Source organism: Erpetoichthys calabaricus, chromosome 2, assembly GCF_900747795.2.
Source record: "Erpetoichthys calabaricus chromosome 2, fErpCal1.3, whole genome shotgun sequence".
NCBI lineage: Eukaryota > Metazoa > Chordata > Cladistia > Polypteriformes > Polypteridae > Erpetoichthys > Erpetoichthys calabaricus.
The window spans coordinates 217,822,147-217,843,503 of NC_041395.2; the positions used below are offsets into that span (position 1 = coordinate 217,822,147).

General features: G+C 39.9%; 1 protein-coding gene across 1 annotated transcript in view; it reads right to left on the minus strand.

Moving 5' to 3' along the window:
* si:dkey-191g9.5 (rap1 GTPase-GDP dissociation stimulator 1) overlaps window positions 1-21,357 on the minus strand; it is a 52,012-nt gene that overhangs the window by 18,512 nt on the left and 12,143 nt on the right. The window contains exons 4-5 of the mRNA XM_028795153.2: window positions 5,503-5,628; window positions 1,957-2,085 (exon numbers count right to left, since the gene is read on the minus strand). Of these exons, the coding sequence (XP_028650986.2) occupies window positions 1,957-2,085; window positions 5,503-5,628 (255 nt within the window). The remainder of the gene's footprint in view (window positions 1-1,956; window positions 2,086-5,502; window positions 5,629-21,357) is intronic.

Consider the following 21,357-nt stretch of genomic DNA (forward strand, 5'->3'; position numbering starts at 1 on the left):
AAGAAAGAGAAACATGACAAAATAAATAAGAAAATAGAATTAGGGAACACTAAGGGAGGACAGAAAAAACAAAAAATCTGGACGGCTGGAGAAAAAAATAAAATCTGCAGGGGTTCCTAGGCCACGAGACCGCCCAGCCACCTCTAGGCATTCTACCTAACATAAATGACCTTACACCAACTGCTTCAGTTTATTGGGCATTTGTGTAAGGCCAGTTCTCTTAAAGAAGAGAGTGGGGTTGAGGTCTGGACAGTGACCTTGCTATTAGAAACCCCTTCAAAGTCTTGTCTTTTTCAGCCATTCCATTATAGATTGTCCTGGTGCAAGATCCTATTTTTAGCTACACTCTAGCTGTTGAACAGATCACCTTAGGCTTCCTTTGGAAGAGTCAGGTATAAAAAGAGGTGTTCATAGTGGACTCAATGATTCTGAGACATTCAGATCCAGTGACTGCACTACCAGTCCCAAGTATTCACCCCTCCATCATTGATGCTGGGTACAAAATTCAAAGTGTGATTGGGTTTTCAGCAAATATAGAATTGTGCGTGACAAAAGCACAAATCCAGTTTGGTCTTGTCTGCTTAGATGACATTTTTGTAAAAGTCTTTTAGTGCTTTCAGGTAGAGCCATGTTAACAAGTAGTTTTTTGGAGAAAACGGGGATTTCTCCTCAATAACCTTTCAATAAAGCCACTAGCTTTCAGTCTTCATCTGACAGTACACTCATGAGTAGTAACACTTAACATGGAGGCCTTGGATCTCTGGTTGTTGTTTGTGAGTTAAGTGGAAATTCTCAGATTATATACTCTGACTTGTTGAATTTTGGGTGAATTCACTGGGGCACACACTCATGAAATGTTCACCATTTATAAATACACCTTCTGACTGTTGAATGATTGACTTCAAATCATTTGGAAATGGATTTATAGCTCTTTCCAATTGCCTATATGAGATCTCCTTGGTTTGGTGCTCCAGGCTGAACTTTTAAAGGTCTGGTTTTATACTGAGGCAGTCGGACTTTCTGATCACCAACTAATCAAGTACACTTGATTAGCAAACTCTGGCTCTAATTACCTTCTCAACTGAGAAAGAACAAAAAAAAAAGGGGTGCACTTACTTTTTCACATCACTGTGTTTGTAAATGTGTAGAGCACACTGTATAGTATACGATGTAAGCTCTGAACTGCACAATGAAAAAAATTATGGGAGAACCCCTATCCTGTATGTACATGAAAATATCTTGTATGTGCCTGAAAATATCTCATACATACAGGGTAATTTCACGTACGTAGGGGATAATTTACATACTGTCACACACATGTGCATGAGAGACTGTCTAAGGGCTCAGCTGAGGGTAAGCAACAGACACTGGTGCTGATGAACAGCACTAATACCTTTTCTCCCTTTTCCACAGAGCTTAAGAAGGGAAGACCACTTAAAAAGCTCCACCCACTTCTGGCTCCAGACCACACCCCTCTACTGACCTCACTTCTCTTCCTATCCCGCCTCTTCCTGCCAAGAAAGTATAAGAATGAACCCACCATTCATTAGATCAGTTTCATGATTACTTGTGACCATTGTGTTGGTAGCGACAATATATGGGGTGGATTCCCCAAACCTTTATAATTGTTTTCTTGTTTACAATGTAAATGTACGAGATGTTTTCACATATGTACAGGATATTTAAAGCGCACTCATACATACGTGAAAGTATCCCATATATGCGAGATATTTTCACATACATACTAGATAAGGGCTATACCATAATTTTTTTCATTGTGTGGTTCAGAGCTTCCATAGTATATTCATTGTATGTAAGTCAACATTTATTTTGATTTGTTGTGCATGTATGTACTAAATCAAGTCTAGTCTGACATTGAATCATCTAATTTGGCAAACAAGTAAAAAAGAAAAGGATAAAGTGCCACATTTCCAAAATCTGTATGGAGGAACTCACCCAGATCTGCTAAGTTACAAAGGGCGAGGAGACACACGTTCACCAGTGGGTCATTTTCAGGGTACTGTTGCAAGATACCCATTAGCCTGGAGATGACACCTCTGCTAACTAGTGCCTCCTGCTGAACATCTGGAACAGAAAGAGTGAAAGGAGTGTAAGCCCAACCTCCAAATCCATCTCAAAGTAATAACAGAGCATAAAATTCTTAAACCTTCTTAATTCAATCCCTGTTTACAGGGCAGAGAGTCTATCTAGGCAGGTGTAATAATGTTACATAGGCGAGAAACGTAGCTATTATTATAACTTCACCATAAGGTAGTTTATTTCAGATAAGGAAGGCAGAAGTTTTGAATGTAAGCTTTGAAAAAAAGGAAGTTTTGAGACATAGGAAAAAAGAGGTTTGACAGTAGTGAAGACGAGTTTTGAAAGTAAGGAAGTTTCGAGGTCAGGAAGACAGAGGTTTTGAGGTAAGAAAGCCAGAAGTTTTATAATTGAGGAGGTTTCAAGGTAAGGAAGACAAGTTTTGAAGATATCGAAGTTTTGACGTAAAAAAAGACAGACGTTTCGAGGTGAAGAAGACAAGTTTTGACGGCAAATAGGATAGACATATTGAAGTAAAAAGAATAAAGTTTTGAAGTAGGGATGTTTTGTGGTAGAGAAGACAAGTTTTGAAGCTAACCAAGACAGATGTTTCTAAGTAAGGAAGATAGACATTTTGAGGTAAAGTAGTTTTGACATTAAAAAAGACAATTTTGCACGTTGATTCGCACATACAAGTAAGAATTTCACCATACTCTGTATACCTGACAATACTGGCCATAAGAAACCTAAGAAATAATCAAGGACAAAGTACCAATTCATCACAGGATCTGATTTGGAATGGCCAACCTAATGAGCACATCTTTGGGGATGTGTAAGGGAAACCCACTCAGAAATGGGGAGATCCATGAAGCGGCAATGCTACCCAGTGCACCAACATGCTGCCCTTACAGTAATTTAATGTATTAATAATAAAGTGTCCATTTCTACATTTTTCAAAGTTGTCTTCCCTTAGCCCATTTCCAAATTAAATGTGCTACACTGATTTTTTGACTTGAATTAGAGAGTGGCTACATGATGAATGTTGGTTGGACCCCTATACTCTGTACACATGACAATCCTACTATTATAACGATTATTACAATAAAAACAACAGACAATGAAGACAACATCAGGTGATATAGTAGAAACACTCATGAAGCTGTACAGTAAATATGAGCTGCTGAGTAGAGTTATGACCTGAGGATCATAACTGTGAATCTAGTGGTGCCAGGGCTGACAGTCCTGATTTGAAGTGGTAGAAGTGTGCCTATGTAGGGTGACTGAAGTCTTTAATAAACCAACTTTCCTTTTTTAAGGAGTTATGAACTTCCAGAACAGAAGGGAGTGATGTACTTGTGATATTCTATAGTGCTTTCACCACCTTCTATAGGGTTTAACGCTGTTGAGTTGAGTAGGTGCCATACCATGATGTGTTGCAGCCAATAAGGATGGACTTCCACATTGAAGTTTGTGAGAGCAGATGGAGAAATTTGCCATTTCTTCAGAGTCTGAGGAAGTAAAGGCTTGTCATGTGCCCTTCAGTTTATCAGTGATGGTCAGTGCAAGATGTTTAGAGCCACACCCCCCCCTCAACAGCATTCCCTGAAATGTATATGACAGTGTGGTCTGTTGCCGCTTCCTGAAGACCGTGACCAGCTATTGGATTTTGCTGCCATTAAGGGAGAAATGCTTATTATAGAACTGGCACCACTGAGTCAGAAGATAACTCTCTTCTGTTTAAACCATCTCATCACTGTTATGATCAGGCCTACAATGTTGGTGTCATCTGAAAACATAATGATAGAGAAGGAACTGTGTCTGACCACACAATCCGAGATAAACAGGGTGTACAAAAGGAGGCTCATCACATAGCTCAGTGGTCTGTATTAAGTTTCAGTATGGAGGAAGCTCTGCTGGCAGTCTGAACCTGTCAGGAAATCCAAAATCCAGCTTGGTGATTATCCTTCATGAGATGACAGTGCTGAGATGGAATTTTTAAACAGCACTTTATTATCCACATGTGCCAGAAAGTATAAGAGATAAAACTATGGACCAATAATATATCTCCTAGCTGTATCCCACCATTCTTTGTCTCAGGTAAGCTTCAAAAAATGGAAAATGCAGCAGCTTCCTATCTTTGAAGACAATCTTCCTGTGGTGTCATCTAAAGAATTCTGGACAGAGGATGGTGACCGACACAGTTTTACCTTCTCAGCTAGGCTCCTCTTCTTTGTGCTCATTTCTCAGATTTTTTTGTTGTGTCTTCACATATGACTCATGCTGGTTGTGTTGAATGTAGGTAACTGATGATGGTTGGTCTATATTTAAAAGACTAAAAATCAAATTGTGAATACTCCAATGTTTGAAATGAAATGGCCTCTTAACTGTAGAAACAGACTATACAAAACAGCAAAAACAAGATTATATACAGTAATGCATAAGAAGAGTTGTCATTCTAGAGCACTATGGTGGAGACAGCTTGATAATTTATACATGTCACTTGATCTCCTCCATACATTGAGTGCTTGAAGTGTGTTTTACTTCTCAACATTTTGTCAACCACAAAAATCCTCTGTATACCACACAATATGTCTGGTATAGTTTATCGATTATTATGTGCATTGTTCTTCAATCACCAATGTTTCCGAAATCAGTCTTTGAGGTGGTTTCTACCTTCTTCACTAATACACCCATATAGAGGTGTTTTCTGCCCTGGTTCTTCTAGGTCTACGCTTTGTACTGGAGCTGCAGCCCATCTTAATCACTTGGTCTATTGTGACAGGACAATATAGTTATCTAAGCGGTCACATAGTTGTTTAGGGTCCATATTAAATCTAGCATTCAACTTTAAAGTTGTATAAAGGGTTAAGCAAACTAATTAAGAAACCAGATTAAGGGTGTACAAGCAAAAAGAAGATCAGATGCTCAAGGTGTTCTTTCATGTACTCAGTAAGACTTGCCAGTTGTCCGGTACACAGTTTTTCATAAAAGAATAAGAGCTTAACTTAAGAGATATGGGTAAGACAAGTATGTAGTAGAATAAGATTTTTATTTTTGGAATGTAAGCTGACTATGATCTCTGCTGAAAAACATATCAAGTCATTTAACCAATCAGAGTAAATGTCAGGATTAATTCAGCATTATTATACACATTTAGTTGTCTATAATTTGTGTCTCTGCCTTTATTCTGTAAGCATTCTGTGACATCTCTGCTTGGGAACCATCCCTTAGTATACAATGTTAATGAGGTATTTCCCATTTCATGAAGATAAATTAAAAGAAACATTGAACAAGTTTCCTCCTGCCTGATTCCTGACTCAAAGATGTCCTTGTTGAGGATAAAGTTTCTTTTATTAATATATTTCCAATGTTTTTCTTCCACACTATGAAGGTGTCCAGCTCTAAACACCAGTTTGTCTGCTTCTAGAGTAACATTCAACCTAATTATGTCTCACTCTTACTTACTGTTATCAAAGCAGATTCTGCCGATGGCCCGGCCTGCGTGCAGAAGTAATTCTTGGTCTGAGCTCTCAAGGAGAGGAATCAGGGCAGAAATAAGTCCAGCATCTACACAAGGCTTCTTTGCGGCATCTAAATACAGAAAAGATTGTTCATGTTATTTGCATTACTTGATTAGGAGCAATGAATCTTCAATATGCATAAATAAGATGAGATGTTCTGAATTACCGAGAACAAATAATACTTGTGGTGAGCATTTTAGAATCAGTGGATTTATTGTATATATATATTGTGACAGAACTGATGTTTGAATGTATCAGAAAAAGGTAGTCCAACTGGATTCAAAGACACAGACCTGAACCGCTTGGAATATTAACATGTCTCTTACTTTGTTCTACCTGATTGGGTGTATGCTGGAAACTATCATGTTTAACATAACAGATTTAGCCACCTACAGCTTTAGAATTGATTGCAGTCAGACTGTATTTTTAGTAAAGAATGTCTCTAAATGGTAGGGACCCATCAGAAGTGCCATATAGGCCTAATAGGCGCAAAGGGTGCCCCTCATAACTGAACAAGTCTTTGGTGAAGAACTGTTGAATATTAGAGAGTGTTAGGGAAATGGCCACTACCATTCTCTGTCCCCAAGACCATTTGGTCCGAAAATTTGGTTTAAAGGTTTTGCAGACTTGAAAATTGATGTTACTGAGCCTGGAAGTAAGCCCGGGATATGATTTAAAGGCCATCTCCACTGATGTTCTAATAAGTCTAGACACATAAGGTGAGTTGGAGCAAAGGATAACTGAAAGAAAGATCAGAATAAGGAAGAGAGAATGAGAGAAACAGAGAGAGACAATTCCTTGTGGTATCTGGAAGTGCAAAAATGGAGAAACCACACCAATAGGCAGATAGGGCAATAGTCAGTTTAGGAAGTTCAAGAAGGAGAATAGATTTTTTCTATATTTCATTTGATACACTAGTAACACTTGGACTTTTAGTCCTTGAAAAAAGGTGGTGCATGAGCTTCTCATGAAAAACAGTACCCCTGGTTATTCCACCAAGATTGCTGCAATGTCCTTCACTACCATCCAATGTTCTGTGGTTCTTTTACTGACAACATGCTCACGTGACTGTTGTTTTCTTGTCAGCCAGGTTACTCGGCTGTGCCAACACTCTGCATGCGTAGGACCGAAGCCCAGTAATGTGGCGGAGGAAACCTACACCTCCAAATCTTTAGTTGTGAGAGACTTTCTGTTGCGCTGGATGACTGGTGGTTGCAATGAAAACAGTCAGTCGGTCCATGCAATGACCCTTACTGTTAGCAGGGTTCTCCACAGTTCTTTTTCTGTCAGCAATGCCGCATCCCCGTTTGTCATGAGAAACACTGGAAAAACAATTTTGTGGCAAAGTTAGCACTCACGTCCAATTCATGGAATGCTTAAGAAGTCATTAAATTTATATAGAGCTTTTTAAGACACTCAGAATGCAACAGGGGGTGGGAGACACTTCAACTAACACCAATCACAGCATAAGCTCTTGAACGAAACCAAGATCAAGGATCAAGACCCCGTTGGTTTGAGAGTGACGACCTTTAGTATCTATATATATAAAATCCCTATGTGCATCCAGGTGTCCGTGTGTGGGTGTCTTCTGATGAAGTGCGCATGCGCGGGGCACGGTGCGATGCGCGATATTACTGTCTGAGAAAGTTAGAGGCATTTTACGGAAATACAAACCAGTATTACTGCGAGAGGAAATTAAAGGTACACAATACAGTGACGCATATTACAGCCACATACAAGCCAGTATTACTGTCAGAGGAGATTAAAGGCATATTACCGACGCGCACGCCTGTATTACCGCCAGAGAAAATCAAAGGTATATTACGGACGTACAAGCCAGCGGACGTACAAGACGGTATCCTTCAATAAAGGCGCGCCCCGGCATCCTTCAATAAGGGTGCACACAAAAAGGCGAGCCTCAAAAGCGCGACCTCAATTGGGCGCAGCGAATAAAGGCGCGCATAAATAAAGATCTGCACCTTTGTTGCTCTTCACATATTCCAGAGCCATTTGAACTAAATTATCTACGAACGCCTTTATTCGCCACGTTCAATTGAGGTCGCCCTTTTGAAGCTCGCCTTTTTGTGCGCGCCCTTATTGAATAGAGCCGTACAAGACAGTATTACTGTCACAGAAATTAAAGACAAAAAATACACGGCGGCAGCCCACGAAGAACGGTCAGCTCAGCAAGTAAACATCAACAAAAGAAAGGCTGAAAGAAAGAAAAATACGACCAACAAAAAGAATGAGGTCAAAGTCCCTTGCCATTTAATATAGACTGTTCCTACTAATGTTTATGCACTACTGTTCTAGCGCCCGTTATTGTAACGGGCTAAATGACTAGTTTTATATAAATACAGGTAAATAGTGTTTTCTTTTTATTTACATCCCCCTTCTATTAATGTTATTCTTTCATTATCTATCTATCTATCTATCTATCTATCTATCTATCTATCTATCTATCTATCTATCTATCTATCTATCTATCTATCTATCTATCTATCTATCTATCTATCTATCTATCTCACTGCCTTATTAGGGTTAGGTTATGGCTAGGGTTCATATCTATTCATGAATCTATTCATTTTCTGAACCTCATTTGTCTAATTCATGATCACATAGGCCGGAGCCTAGGATTGATCTGGCTAAGTGGCGTCCCCCATCTCCTTCACCGTCCGGCATACGATCCTTCCACAACTCTACTTGAGGACACTTTAGCAATACTATAATGGGGTCATTCATAATGTGCTCCTAGTATATTATAGTAATAAATAGACATAACTTAATTAAAACATTTTGATGAAAGTCACCATCAAATTATTGGAAACCCTATCTATTGTTGGTGACCAGACTCGTACCGTTATGAAGTGTATCTCCACTAGAATGTTTGCTCCAAATCAAATGATATTGAAAATGTTTGAAATGCATTGTGAACCCTTGAGCTGCAGATCTACTCAGTCCAACACCCCAGACTGCCTGTCATCACTGATTGCCTTACATCAATCCATCTCACATATGAGATCTGCTGAATCCAGTCTTCTCTGGCTTCCAAAGCCCACCCAGAACTGCTTTAGCTTTGGGACTCCTATTGTTTAGAACTTTTCTTGCATGATCTGTTTTTGAAACTCCATCAATGATAACACTCTAATCACATGTAAAACTTTTTCTCTTTTGCCTTTTAATCAGCTACATCTATATCAAATATGCCGATCCTGATTTCATTGTATTGTCAATCTTCCCCAATTGTAAACCTTATGATTATTGTTCTGTGAAGGACACCCTATAAAATAAAGGTTAATTAATAGTTGGCAGCATGGTGGCACAGTTGTTAGTTCTGAATCTTCACGATTTACTGGGTTTGAATCAGCCCCCCGATCTCCTGTTGTCCTCTAAGATTCCAAAGACATGCATGTTAGGTTAACAGTCGACCCTAAACTGTCCAGATGTGAGCGAATGTGGCTGTGTATGCGAGTGTTGTTCAGATACGCTTTGGCCCTTGCGACCTTAAACTGGATGAAGTGAGTTTAGCAATACATGATTGACTGCCTAAGTGCCCTGCTAAATCACACCCAGGCAGACACACCAGAGCTCCTGACGAACACTTATTAGAACATAAGAACATAACAAATGTGACAAATGACAGGAGACCATTCAGTCTATCAAGTCCATTTGTTTAGCTAATAGCTAAGCTGTCCCAATATCTCATTCTGATTCTTCTTAATTCTTTTTAGGACTCTTATTAGTTAACTTAGATGATGGACAGCAGAATGAAATGATACACAGAATCAGTGGGGCAGGAGATGTGAAACAAGTTGTTCATTTTAAAAAATAAACTGCATGTTCTTAAGTACTTTTATTGAACTGCAGCTTTAAATGTAACACTTTCAGTGTTGTACCATTCATGGAGAATTTGCCAGTGCTATGAATAAATGTCAATTTTGCTATACAGATTATTTTTTTCCTAGCTAGGTTCTAACTTAGTAAATACTGAAAATAGTAAATAATCAAATTGGTTTTGAGTGACTTATTTTATCCATTTACCAAAGCATCCTAATTCACTTCTAGGCCAGGAGGCTCTGGCTCAGTGATGCATTTCGGGGCTGTCAGGTAATCGCACTCATGCACTCACATGGGTACAGGCCCAATGTGGAGATCACAATAAATATAATGGCACATCGCCAGTTGATGCCCATGCCACACACTTGTGCAATCATATAAGATTTCTGCCCTTCCATTGTCTTGGCTGCATCCACCATTTAAGGGATCGATAATCCTCAGGCGGTGAATTTGTCCTGAGATGGACTTGGAACCCTTCCAGGGCAAAATCCTACCTCGCTCCCATTGCAGTTCCAGAGAGCATCTGGCAACTGTAAAATGCTTTACATCAGTGCAGACAATGAATGAATACAAAATTAAATAATTCATGCAAGAATAATGTGAACAAAATAAGCAAACAAAGTTCCCGGGGCAAAGCAGAGGCGTGTCAAGCCCACCAATGGCAAATTATTATACTACACAAGTCCAATCAAACTGAGGCCTAGCATATATAATAAATCTTTGCATTTATATATCACTTTTTTCACTACTCAAAGCACTCAGCAATGGCAGGTTAAGGGCCTTGCTCAAGGGCCCAACAGAGCAAAGTCCCTGTTGGCATTTAGGGGATTTGAACCGGCAACCTTCTGATTACCAGTGCAGATCCCTAGCCTCAGAGCCACTACTCCGCCTAATTGGCATAACCCTTGAGAAGTTTGTGCCTGACAACATTCTAGATTCTCACTTACTCTTTAAGATATTATTGGATTTATTGATGGTTTCTCAATGTGAGGAATATTATGAACAAATTGTCATTTGAGACAAAGTATTTCAAACTGAGCTGATCTCAGGTAATAAACTGCCATTGGGAAAACATTTTACTAAAAAGTCTTTTTAATATATTTCAAGAGTTTTCAAGTTAAATCACTAAACAATAAATAAATAAAATAAAATAAAAAATATATACAGGCGCTGGTCATAAAATTTGAATATCATGACAAAGTTGATTTATTTCAGTAATTCCATTCAAAAAGTGAAACTTGTATATTAGATTCATTCATTACACACAGACTGATGTATTTCAAATGTTTATTTCTTTTAATTTTGATGATTATAACTGACAACTAATGAAAGTCCCAAATTCAGTATCTCGGAAAATTAGAATATTGTGAAAAGGTTCAATATTGAAGACACCTGGTGCCACACTCTAATCAGCTAATTAACTCAAAACACCTGCAAAAGCCTTTAAATGGTCTCTCAGTCTAGTTCTGTAGGCTACACAATCATGGGGAAGACTGCTGACTTGACAGTTGTCCAAAAGACGACCATTGACACCTTGCACAAGGAGGGCAAGACACAAAAGGTCATTGCTAAAGAGGCTGGCTGTTCACAGAGCTCTGTGTCCAAGCACATTAATAGACAGGCGAAGGGAAGGACAAGATGTGGTAGAAAAAAGTGTACAAGCAATAGGGATTACCGCACCCTGGAGAGGATTGTGAAACAAAACCCATTCAAAAATGTGGGGGAGATTCACAAAGAGTGGACTGCAGCTGGAGTCAGTGCTTCAAGAACCACCACACACAGACGTATGCAAGACATGGGTTTCAGCTGTCGCATTCCTTGTGTCAAGCCACTCTTGAACAAGAGACAGCGCCAGAAGCATCTCGCTTGGGCTAAAGACAAAAAGGTCCAAAGTTATGTTCTCTGATGAAAGTAAATTTTGCATTTTCTTTGGATATCAAGGTCCCAGAGTCTGGAGGAAGAGAGGAGAGGCACAGAATCCATGTTGCGTGAGGTCCAGTGTAAAGTTTCCACAGTCAGTGATGGTTTGGGGTGCCATGTCATCTGCTGGTGTTGGTTCATTGTGTTTTCTGAGGTCCAAGGTCAACGCAGCCGTCTACCAGGAAGTTTTAGAGCACTTCATGCTTCCTGCTGCTGGTGAACTTTATGGAAATGCAGATTTCATTTTCCAACAGGACCTGGCACCTGCACACAGTGCCAAAGCTACCAGTACCTGGTTTAAGGACCATGGTATCCCTGTTCTTGATTGGCCAGCAAACTCGCCTGACCTTAGCCCCATAGAAAATCTATGGGGTATTGTGAAGAGGAAGATGCAATACGTCAGACCCAACAATTCAGAAGAGCTGAAGGCCACTATCAGAGCAACATGGGCTCTCATAACACCTGAGCAGTGCCACAGACTGATCAACTCCATGCCACGCCGCATTGCTGCAGTAATCCAGGCCAAAGGAGCTCCAACTAAATATTGAGTGCTGAACATGCTCATACTTTTCATGTTCATACCTTTCAATTGGCCAACATTTCTAAAAATCCTTTTTTTGCATTGGTCTTAATTGATATTCTAATTTTCCGAGATATTGAATTTGGGACTTTCATTAGTTCTCAGTTATAATCATCAACATTAAAAGAAATAAACATTTGAAATACATCAGTCTGTGTGTAATGAATGAATCTAATATACAAGTTTCACTTTTTGAATGGAATTACTGAAATAAATCAACTTTGTCATGATATTCTAATTTTATGACCAGCACCTGTATATAGGAGGCAATACTGAACCCCAAACCCACACAAAACAGTCCCAGGTTTAAACAAAGGGGGGCTTAATACAAAATACCTTTTGTAAAAATAATTAACGTTTGTCTCTTCTTCTTTGGCTCTCCTCCACATTGCTCCTCCTCACATCTCTGACTCACCTGGAGAAGACAGTGCGGTCTCTTTTATTGAGGACCTGGGAGTACTTCCAGTGCTAAGGCTTCACCTGTTGGAAGCACTTCCAGGTCACACAGAACTCCCAAAGAATAGGAAGTGTAAGTACCTGCAGATCCCCCGGCATAACCTATGGACCCCAGTAGGGTTGCACTACGGAACTACAATTCCCTGCCATTGTCTGAATGGATGCTGCCATCTAGCATATGAGGGAGGGGGGACAATATGCAGAATATAATGTTCGTCCTTGTCCTTCCATGTTATTGGCATCCCAGCCAGGTAAGGATTCTTAACCAGTTCTGGCTGGGACGCTGGTCCCAGGGTATCGTCCCTTACAATACATACATGGGTGAGTCAAAAATTATCTGCACTCCGGCTATATTAAAACTTCTCTTGGCAGCACTGCTTTATCAATGCTTTCCATACGAGATCCCTGTCTCCCCAGTCACTGCTATGCAGTTGTGAACGTGTTACATTAGATCATTTGTAACTGCTGTGCAAGAAACACAGGCTGCCCCATTGCCCCAATGTGCAGTGATTCATTTTTTTGTGGTCTGAGAGTGTGCCTGGTGCCAATATTTATCGAAGAATTTGTGCACAGTATGAAGAAAGAGTTTTGTCGTAAAGAAGTGTGTATGAATGGATAGAGAAGTTCAAGGAAGATTGCACAAGTGTCGCACATGTGGCAAGTCATTTGCAAATCGGCCATGGCTCTGCCTATGCAATAATCCATGACAGACTTGGGTTTCGAAAGAAGCCGTACGAGGACGAAGATTGACGTCTGATGAAGAGGTGAAGACAGCAGTGCATTCGTGGCTCACAGCTCAGCCTAAAATATTTTTTAATGAAGGAATATGAAAGCATGTTGAAAGATGGACAAAGTATACTGAAAAGCAGGGAGATTATATTGAAAAATGATGTATTTGTCTTTCTGAAAGTTGATTAAAATTAATTCTATGGTCGCAGTGTGAATAAATTTTGACTCACCCTTGTACATACAAATTCACACCAGATTGGACTGTTGAGCACTCTTAGTATACATAAACTTCAAAGAATAAGGGGTAGTGGGGCTTGGTGCTAACATGCATGCAATATTTAGGAGAACAAGAGTGTCCTCCTAGAGGTCAGTCTGCAATAGGCTGCTATGCTCCATTCGCAAAGCAAAAACAAGGAACTGCTGGTACAACACATCAGCCCACTTCAATCCCAGGATGCAACACAAGCCAGAGGCGACAGCGTACCTTGATAAGACACTTGCACAGCTCGGTAAAGGAGAAGAAACACAGTGGAGGTGGACACCGTATGTATTTCTCCATATTATTTCTTTTTGTCCGTTGTTTTCTGTGAAGTAATTAAAACATTCAGTTTATTGCATGGGCCACGTAAATTTGAAGCCTATAAACGTCAAAGTTGTATGTAATAACTTAATGGAAACCCCAATTCAGTGTATATTGTTTTTGATCCAAACCCTCTAAACGTTTTAATTGTATACAGCATGATCAATGATAAGGATAGTACAGTGAGCTTATAATATTAGCTCCCCTGGGGGAAATATATAAAATGTCACCTTTTTTGTCACGCTTTAAATTCACGCTTTAAATTCACGCTTTAAATTCACACTTTAAATTGGGCTTAATTTAAAACCTACATATATATGTTTGGTATCATTCTTTTCAGCATTATTCTAACTTTAATGTGATGTTGTTAGATTTTCAGATTCTTATTCTGTTTTTAAATTATAAACTAAAAAATATCAAGAACTCATGTCCCGCGAGATGAGAGTTTGTGCCGAGAGATTTAACTATGCTCGGGCCGGAAATAAAAGACAAAGAGTAGGACAGCTGCTGTACAGGCTTTTAAATGTTTGTAGTACCGCACAAGATGTAGATTATGCAGCACAGCAGCAGCAGCAAGCCAGCAGCTGATTGAGCAAAGAGGAAGTAAAAAAAAACTGTATTTGTTACCCATTGTATCACCATTTAAGAGGGGGTTTATATTATATATATATATAATTATACTTTACATGTATGCAGAAAGGTACATATTTGCTTCCATAGTACTTCTGATACCTCTGGCTATCCCTCATTGCTAAAACCGAGACCCACATAATACAAAGAGTACATGACACAAAGTGTTACCATCCATTTCCCAACCCGCTGAATCCGAACACAGGGTCACGGTGGTCCGCTGGAGCCAATCCCAGCCAACACAGGGTGCAAGGCAGGAACCAATCCCAGGCAGGGCGCCAACCCACCGCAGTACCTGATAGGTGACCACCAAAATAATCAGATGGAGATCAGACTTATGGAAGTAATAATCTGATCTACATCCTGTCAAGTAAGTGAACCAGCCACTGTGGCTCAATGTCAGAGGTTTTGCCTCAGGCACTGATGTCTGATGTTTGATCACTTTAAAAGGAAGCAAAGGTGAGTACACTTGATGAGCCCCAATTAGGGCAAAACACGTGCCGTGTGCTCTTTGTATTATTTGCCAGGTACTCTATAACATGCCTGTGATCTGCTTCTTGTGACTGAGAGGGAGTGGCAGATGTTTGTCAGCTGGCCGACCAACCACAAGTGTTACCTGATAGGTGACCACCCACATAATTAGAGTGCGATCAGAACTATTGACGTAACACTCTGATCTGCACCCTGTCAAGTAAGCAAACCAGCCACTGTGGTCCGAGGTTTGAAGCAAGGGGAAGCAAAGATGCATATACCCGATGAGCTCATGTTGTGTACTCTTTGTATTATTTGACAGGTACTGTATATCATATATTTGTAAATATATTGTATTAAACAATATAGGTCAGTTGGCGTCTCGACTAGGATGCGTGGTTCCTTACCTGGCTGGAAGTTCTTTTTAATGTAAGGATGTGGCTGGACGGATATATCAACCAGGTTGGTTAGTTCCTTGTCCTTTCCCAGTCGGGAGGCCATTGCAATGGATGGACATGTGGAGACTGCTTCTTACGGCCATGTGCTTCCCCAGTACACTGGGTGATGACATCCCACTGGAGTGCATCCCATTTGGACACCTACAGGGCTCCATGGAAGTTATAGTTTTGATAGGCAGCCCTGTTGGGGTCCTCGGGTAACACTAAGGGGAGCTGCTGGAAGACGGTTCTCTTGTCACAGGGTTCTTCCACCTGATAGCACCAGAAGGACTCCCAGGTCTGGTATAAAGTAAGCTAATCGCTTCCCCAAGGGAGTCAGGGTCGGGATAGTAGTTGAATGAAGCTCACTCAGGATTAGTGGAGAAGGGAAGAGTCATATTGTTGGAGTTGTAGAGTGTGCATAAGGTATCTGTGGCAATAAATCTATTCATTGGCATCTGGAACCACGTCTGTGCTTTTGTGTCTGGGGTTTGGGGTGCCACAATGCCCCCTAGTAGTTCACAATATATATCTAGGTAATCATAACCCTAATGTATGAATTATTAAATTTTATATTTGCGATGCAATCGGGGGGAACCCTGCTCCGTACTTTATGTATGCATCAGTGTCCAATCCTAGAAATGAATTAAACAAATCAAATTAATTGATTCATTTAATTGGGTAGTTTCAAAGAATAGATTCAGTAAAATAAATCGAAATGCGCATCACTACGGTCTGTGCAAGGCATTTTGTGAGTTTTGTTCCAAGTTGACTGATGATATTCCACTGGATGGTGTGTTTGAATATGACTTGTGATGGACTGCTCTCCAGGATTGTTTCAAATTGCAGCCCAGTGGAATTCATTTGCTGCCTCCCTGTATATTTAGGTTGGGTCTTGGTTTTCCCCTCCCTCCCCTTCAAATTCCAAAGATTTAGAGCTGAGATTGACTGGTGACTCCAAATGAAAGTGCCCAGCAGTGGACTGCTGTCCCGTACATGGCTGCTCCCGGCCTTGTGTCTGATGTTGTATATAGCAACCTGGGAAGATTTATTATATTAAGAGAGTTAAACACACAAATGAAGAAATGGAAATATTCTAGTAATTAAAATATAAAGCATTTCAAATAGAATAACGGGTAGAAAACATTTTTTGAGGCACACCTAACTGGTAAAAGATGATATAGACTCCAGCCTCCAGCTTGAATTGGATTACACAGGTTTGGTAGTGTTAGGTTATGTTATACTGTTTTTGATGTATACAGAATGAATAAGTAACAACAAGGCATAGCCTTTTGAGTAGGACCAGTCATTGTCCTTGGCCCAAAGTGAATATAAACAGCAATAACTGTTTTTTTTTTTAAATCAAGCCTTTTGTGATGGTGGACTGGAATCACTAGAATCTTTCTTCAAGCCAAATCTACACATCTTTGGGGCGAGAAATGAAACCAGAAAGTACCTGCAAGTGCCAGGAGTGTGCAGACTCCACCTAAATAATGAGTAACTTGTGATTCAGAGATGTAAGGCAGCAGTCATGTACATTGTCTGTCTCCAAAGCATTGATATGCGATAAAAACAAAACTATTCTATTAATTTCTATTGTGATTTGTGAGTGGCTGCCTAAATAGTCTGCCTGTCTTTATTAAAGTCCTTTAATTCCTAAGAAAGAATACAAGCAAGAATACCAGGCCAGCCTTGCAAAGTTGATGTGCAACTCAGAATGATGGTATAATTACAATAAAGACAAATGGGGAAAATTATTTTCCACAGGTAAGGGTTACTGTGATGGCAATAAATGATGGCCTTGAGGGGGGCAGCACAGGACTCTGGGAGATCTGCCCACTTTTTGTTTTTCTTCAGGTGCTTCTGTTCCCTACCAATTTCCCCCAAATGCCCTAGCAACACATTGACAACTGACTGCTAAAAATGTCCGCAGTTCAGTTCTACCTTGTACTGTATTTAAGTCTGCATACAATGCACAGGGCAACTATGGAGCAGACTGTAATGTAAATTCAGTTTTTCTAATGGAGTAACATTTACGAAAATCTCAGAATTGTAAATCTGATATGCTGATTTGAATACTTTATAGATTAATCCTGGCAAATTTAAATCCACTGTGCTGCCTTTCTGTATTATTTTCTAACTCCTTCTCCTCTCGTCACAGTGTTTCATTTTTTTCACTCTTCCTCTTTTCCCATGGATGCTCTGGTTGTACTACAGCATTGCAGTTGGGTACTCTGAAGGGACAGATTGCAGTGCTCATGTTATTCTTTTAAACCTTACTAACTTCCTTAGATTTGCACCATCTAAAATCATTACGATCTGATCAAATGTCCAAGCTCTGTTTCCTGAATCTTACTAGGAATGCACATCGGTTGTCCACTGTAATGGTCAGCAGTTCTTTAAGGGGAACTGCAGTGGGTGGATCATCTTAGACAAGATGCCCAGGGGGACTTTGTCGACATAATGGAAAAAAGACTGGCGACCTTAAGATTCAGTAAGTTAGTCCCCCCAAACAACTAGTGGACAGCAGCTATACTGCTCCCAAGTAATCACAGAATGGATGCTGGGAAATCTAAATGTTGCACTCTTTACACAGGGTATCAGACTATAGATGTACACAGATAGATTCCAGAATGGCTACTTTTCCTAGTCCTATTTCATCCAACATATTGGAAAGGTCAGGATTTGCTTGTAAACATATAATAGTGTAGTGAGACATAGTGAGTTCTCATGCTAAAACCAGTTGTAACTTTCTTATTTATCAACAGATCTTCACAAAGTATATACTGTTACATTTGATTGACAGGTCTGCATGTTGAACACCAGTTTTCCAACTTAGGTGGTGCATTACTTGTAAAATATTTTGCAATGTCAACCGAGTGGACCTGCAGGAGACACAATTTGCTGAAGAGTCTTTGGACTATTAGAAGATGATAGAGCTACCTGGAGAAGCCGGCCACAGGAGGATACATGCAGCGTGTGGAGATATGTGGATAGTGTGAGAGAATAACTTTAAGGTAACATACTATAGCAGTCACATTAAAGAAATAGCATAAAGGGTTAATAAATGTCAGAAACCTGTTCAGGCATATCAGGAAACCAGAAAAAGGTCAAGTGAACAACAGAGACAAAAACGTAATACACAAAATGTATTGAAGGATGACCAAGAGATCAGATGTCCTGTATTCAACAAGATCGGACTGTTGTTATATTCACAGAAATTTCAAGGGTGGTGGGGCAACCCAAAGAATATAAGGATAATAAATATATAATAAAGTAGACTTTTATTTTATACAGATCATTTGGATGTAAACCAATGAACCAGTAAATGTATGCATTGATTGACACTGTTATGCCAATTCAGTTGCTTATAAAACATACCTACAGCTGTAAACTTTTGACCCTTCTGACCATTCTATAACAGACTACTGTACAGGATGCTCCCTCTTCATCATGGTGCCACAAGGGTAAATAAATGACACAGATTGACAAACTTTATCCTACTTGATTATTGACTCAAAAGGGTTTACCAGACTTCTCCTAGTAGATGATAAGTTTCTTTCTTTAATTAATATGTTTTAATTTCTACCCACCTAGATAGCACTTACCAGCAGATACTTTGGAGACACTTCCTTATTGTTAAAATCCATTGGCTTGGGGGTGTAGACCCCTGCAGGTTTAAAGAAGAATCCTGGCTAGGATTGGCTAAAGGACATGAAGAAAGTGAATGGTTCAAGGTGGAGCCAATGGTGTGAATGTGCAGGCATTTATTGAGGCAGATGAGAGAGCATGGAGCCATATGGAAGAAGCCATGGAAGACAGCAGCACTGTTTGAGAATAACTGAGGAAGGAGATATTAGTTTTGCTTGTGGAATACTAAACCTTTAAAGGCCCACCAACTGCCAGCCTGGTCGAAATGTTGAATCCATTACTCAGATCCTTATATTATTTCACTTGTGTCCGTCCGTGCTCGATACAAACATTAGTTGCCACAACTACTATATCCCTCCACAACAACAGCGAGGAATCCGTGTTCCTGGCAGAGTTTTGGTCTTGCACTTATGTTCAAGTCTTCAATTCTTCAATGTGACCGTTTATCGACTGTAGTATTTGACTGTTTATTTGGTGCATACTTTGTTACTGACCGAAACTGCAATATGACACTACCATTGTATACCTTCTTTTTCCTTCACTTCAACGTAAGCCTCCCGACAAAATGAAAAGGCACATACAGCCTAGCTGCGATCAACAGAAACTGTCTCGCCAGCCTATATACTTGCATCAACGGACAGAAGCAGAAACATCTACATCACGTCAGACCAACCAGCACAGGCAAGATGCCTTAGAATAACAAAGACAACATATGACAAACCATAGAGCGACATTATCCGAAGATCAGTGGCAGCAAGTCTTTCACCTAGACAGTGAACGAAAAACTAATTACACACACAACCTTTCCGAAGAGCAGCAGCAAACTGCCAGACAGCAAGAAACATTACGATGGAAAAACTGCAGGGATTCCATAGCAGTGACAACTCAAAAAAACATATTCCCTTTATATTATGGCGTAGGCAGTTCCCCGTTCGTTGAGCATATTGTATGACTATCACCAAGTCACAATGACAAACGTTTAATAACATCGAAGTTTATTTGTCAGGCCCTGTTTTTACCCATGGCTAGTTGTACACTACATTTTCCAGAGTTACATCAAAACCCGGGTTAAACGTACAGGTACTTACAGGTTACCCACAGGGGAATATTTTTGCTGACAATAACAATTAATCAACAAATTGCGTTTTCTGACAATTATTATAGATGTTGGTATACTACATTACCTGACGGCCATACTTCACACATACTGACTTACATGTGCCCTGCATTTCCCTTCTTATCCAATATGTTCTGTTAACCTTTATATTGTAAGTATTCATGCTGTTGTAAGTGACTAAAATAATATCCCATATTAATCATGTGACTATTCTAATATTGAGTCCTCTCACAAGTCACTACTTATTAAAATAATCTCCTTTCTTACTGTAATGTGTGATGTTCTTCTCTCCCTCGTCATCATTTCATTAACATCTTTATTCTTGAGAGACTTTCACAAGCACGATTTGCTTTTAGGTCATTAAAGTTCATTATTAAGAACTGTTGGAAGAAGTGATGATACCAGTCACAATAACTAAATCATAAGTATCTAATATGTTCCCTTTTATCAATAGAGGCAATAATAGAGCAACTCTTCTGCACAGAGAGCAGAAATTGATCTGATACACCTCAAATTCCACAGAAAACTGTCAAGTAATTCGATCATAACATGTATTTTCTATATCTATTAAAAACATACACATTTTATATATACATAAATGTTAAAATAAAAATGGCATATTACACCTAAACATTCAGTTTTGGGGGAAAACTGTGCAAAACACACAGATATGCAAATAACTCTAATGTCTGTTCAGAGATTCTTCTGGTAAGAAAGACAGAAGTTTCAAGTTAAGATAGATCATGGTGCCGGAGAGTGATGACTTGTTGCATGTTGATTAGCACAAGCCAGAAAGAATTGCACAATCCTCTGTACATGTGACAACAGTGACTATGTGAAAAGAGGTCTGTGGCAAAGAGTGATTTCTAAATAATCGGGAGTGTCTGAGCATGCAGGCTCCCAAGCTGGTGTAGGTGCAATTGTGAGCATTCATGTGCTTCTCTGAGGTTGATTAGGTTGCTTGGCTGATCACACATTCACATGTCAAGTGCATCATTCACACCTCAGAGCAAGTGGAGGGCAGTACCTGCACCCAAACGGGGATATAAAGGGAGACTATAAAAGGGACAAGAAGTAAAAGGAGGTTAAAGAAAGAAAGTGACATGACTGAGGAGGAGCCTGTGTGAGTGGAATGGAAGCAGATGGATGGGAAGATGAACCCAATAGCAGAGCATTTTCTGTGCTTGGGGGTCAGGGGTCACTCCTGCTGAGTGATCTGAGAGTAGGGGCGTCCCAACGCTCCATGTGGGCTCCCACCTTAAAGCTTTGCAGTGGCGGTGGGTAAGAGGTGGAGTAAGGCTCAGCATGGTACCCCACTGAATGCAGAGGGAATGGCAATGAGAACCCAATCCATGTTTTGGTTGACTGTGTCTGTTGGTGGACATCTCCTC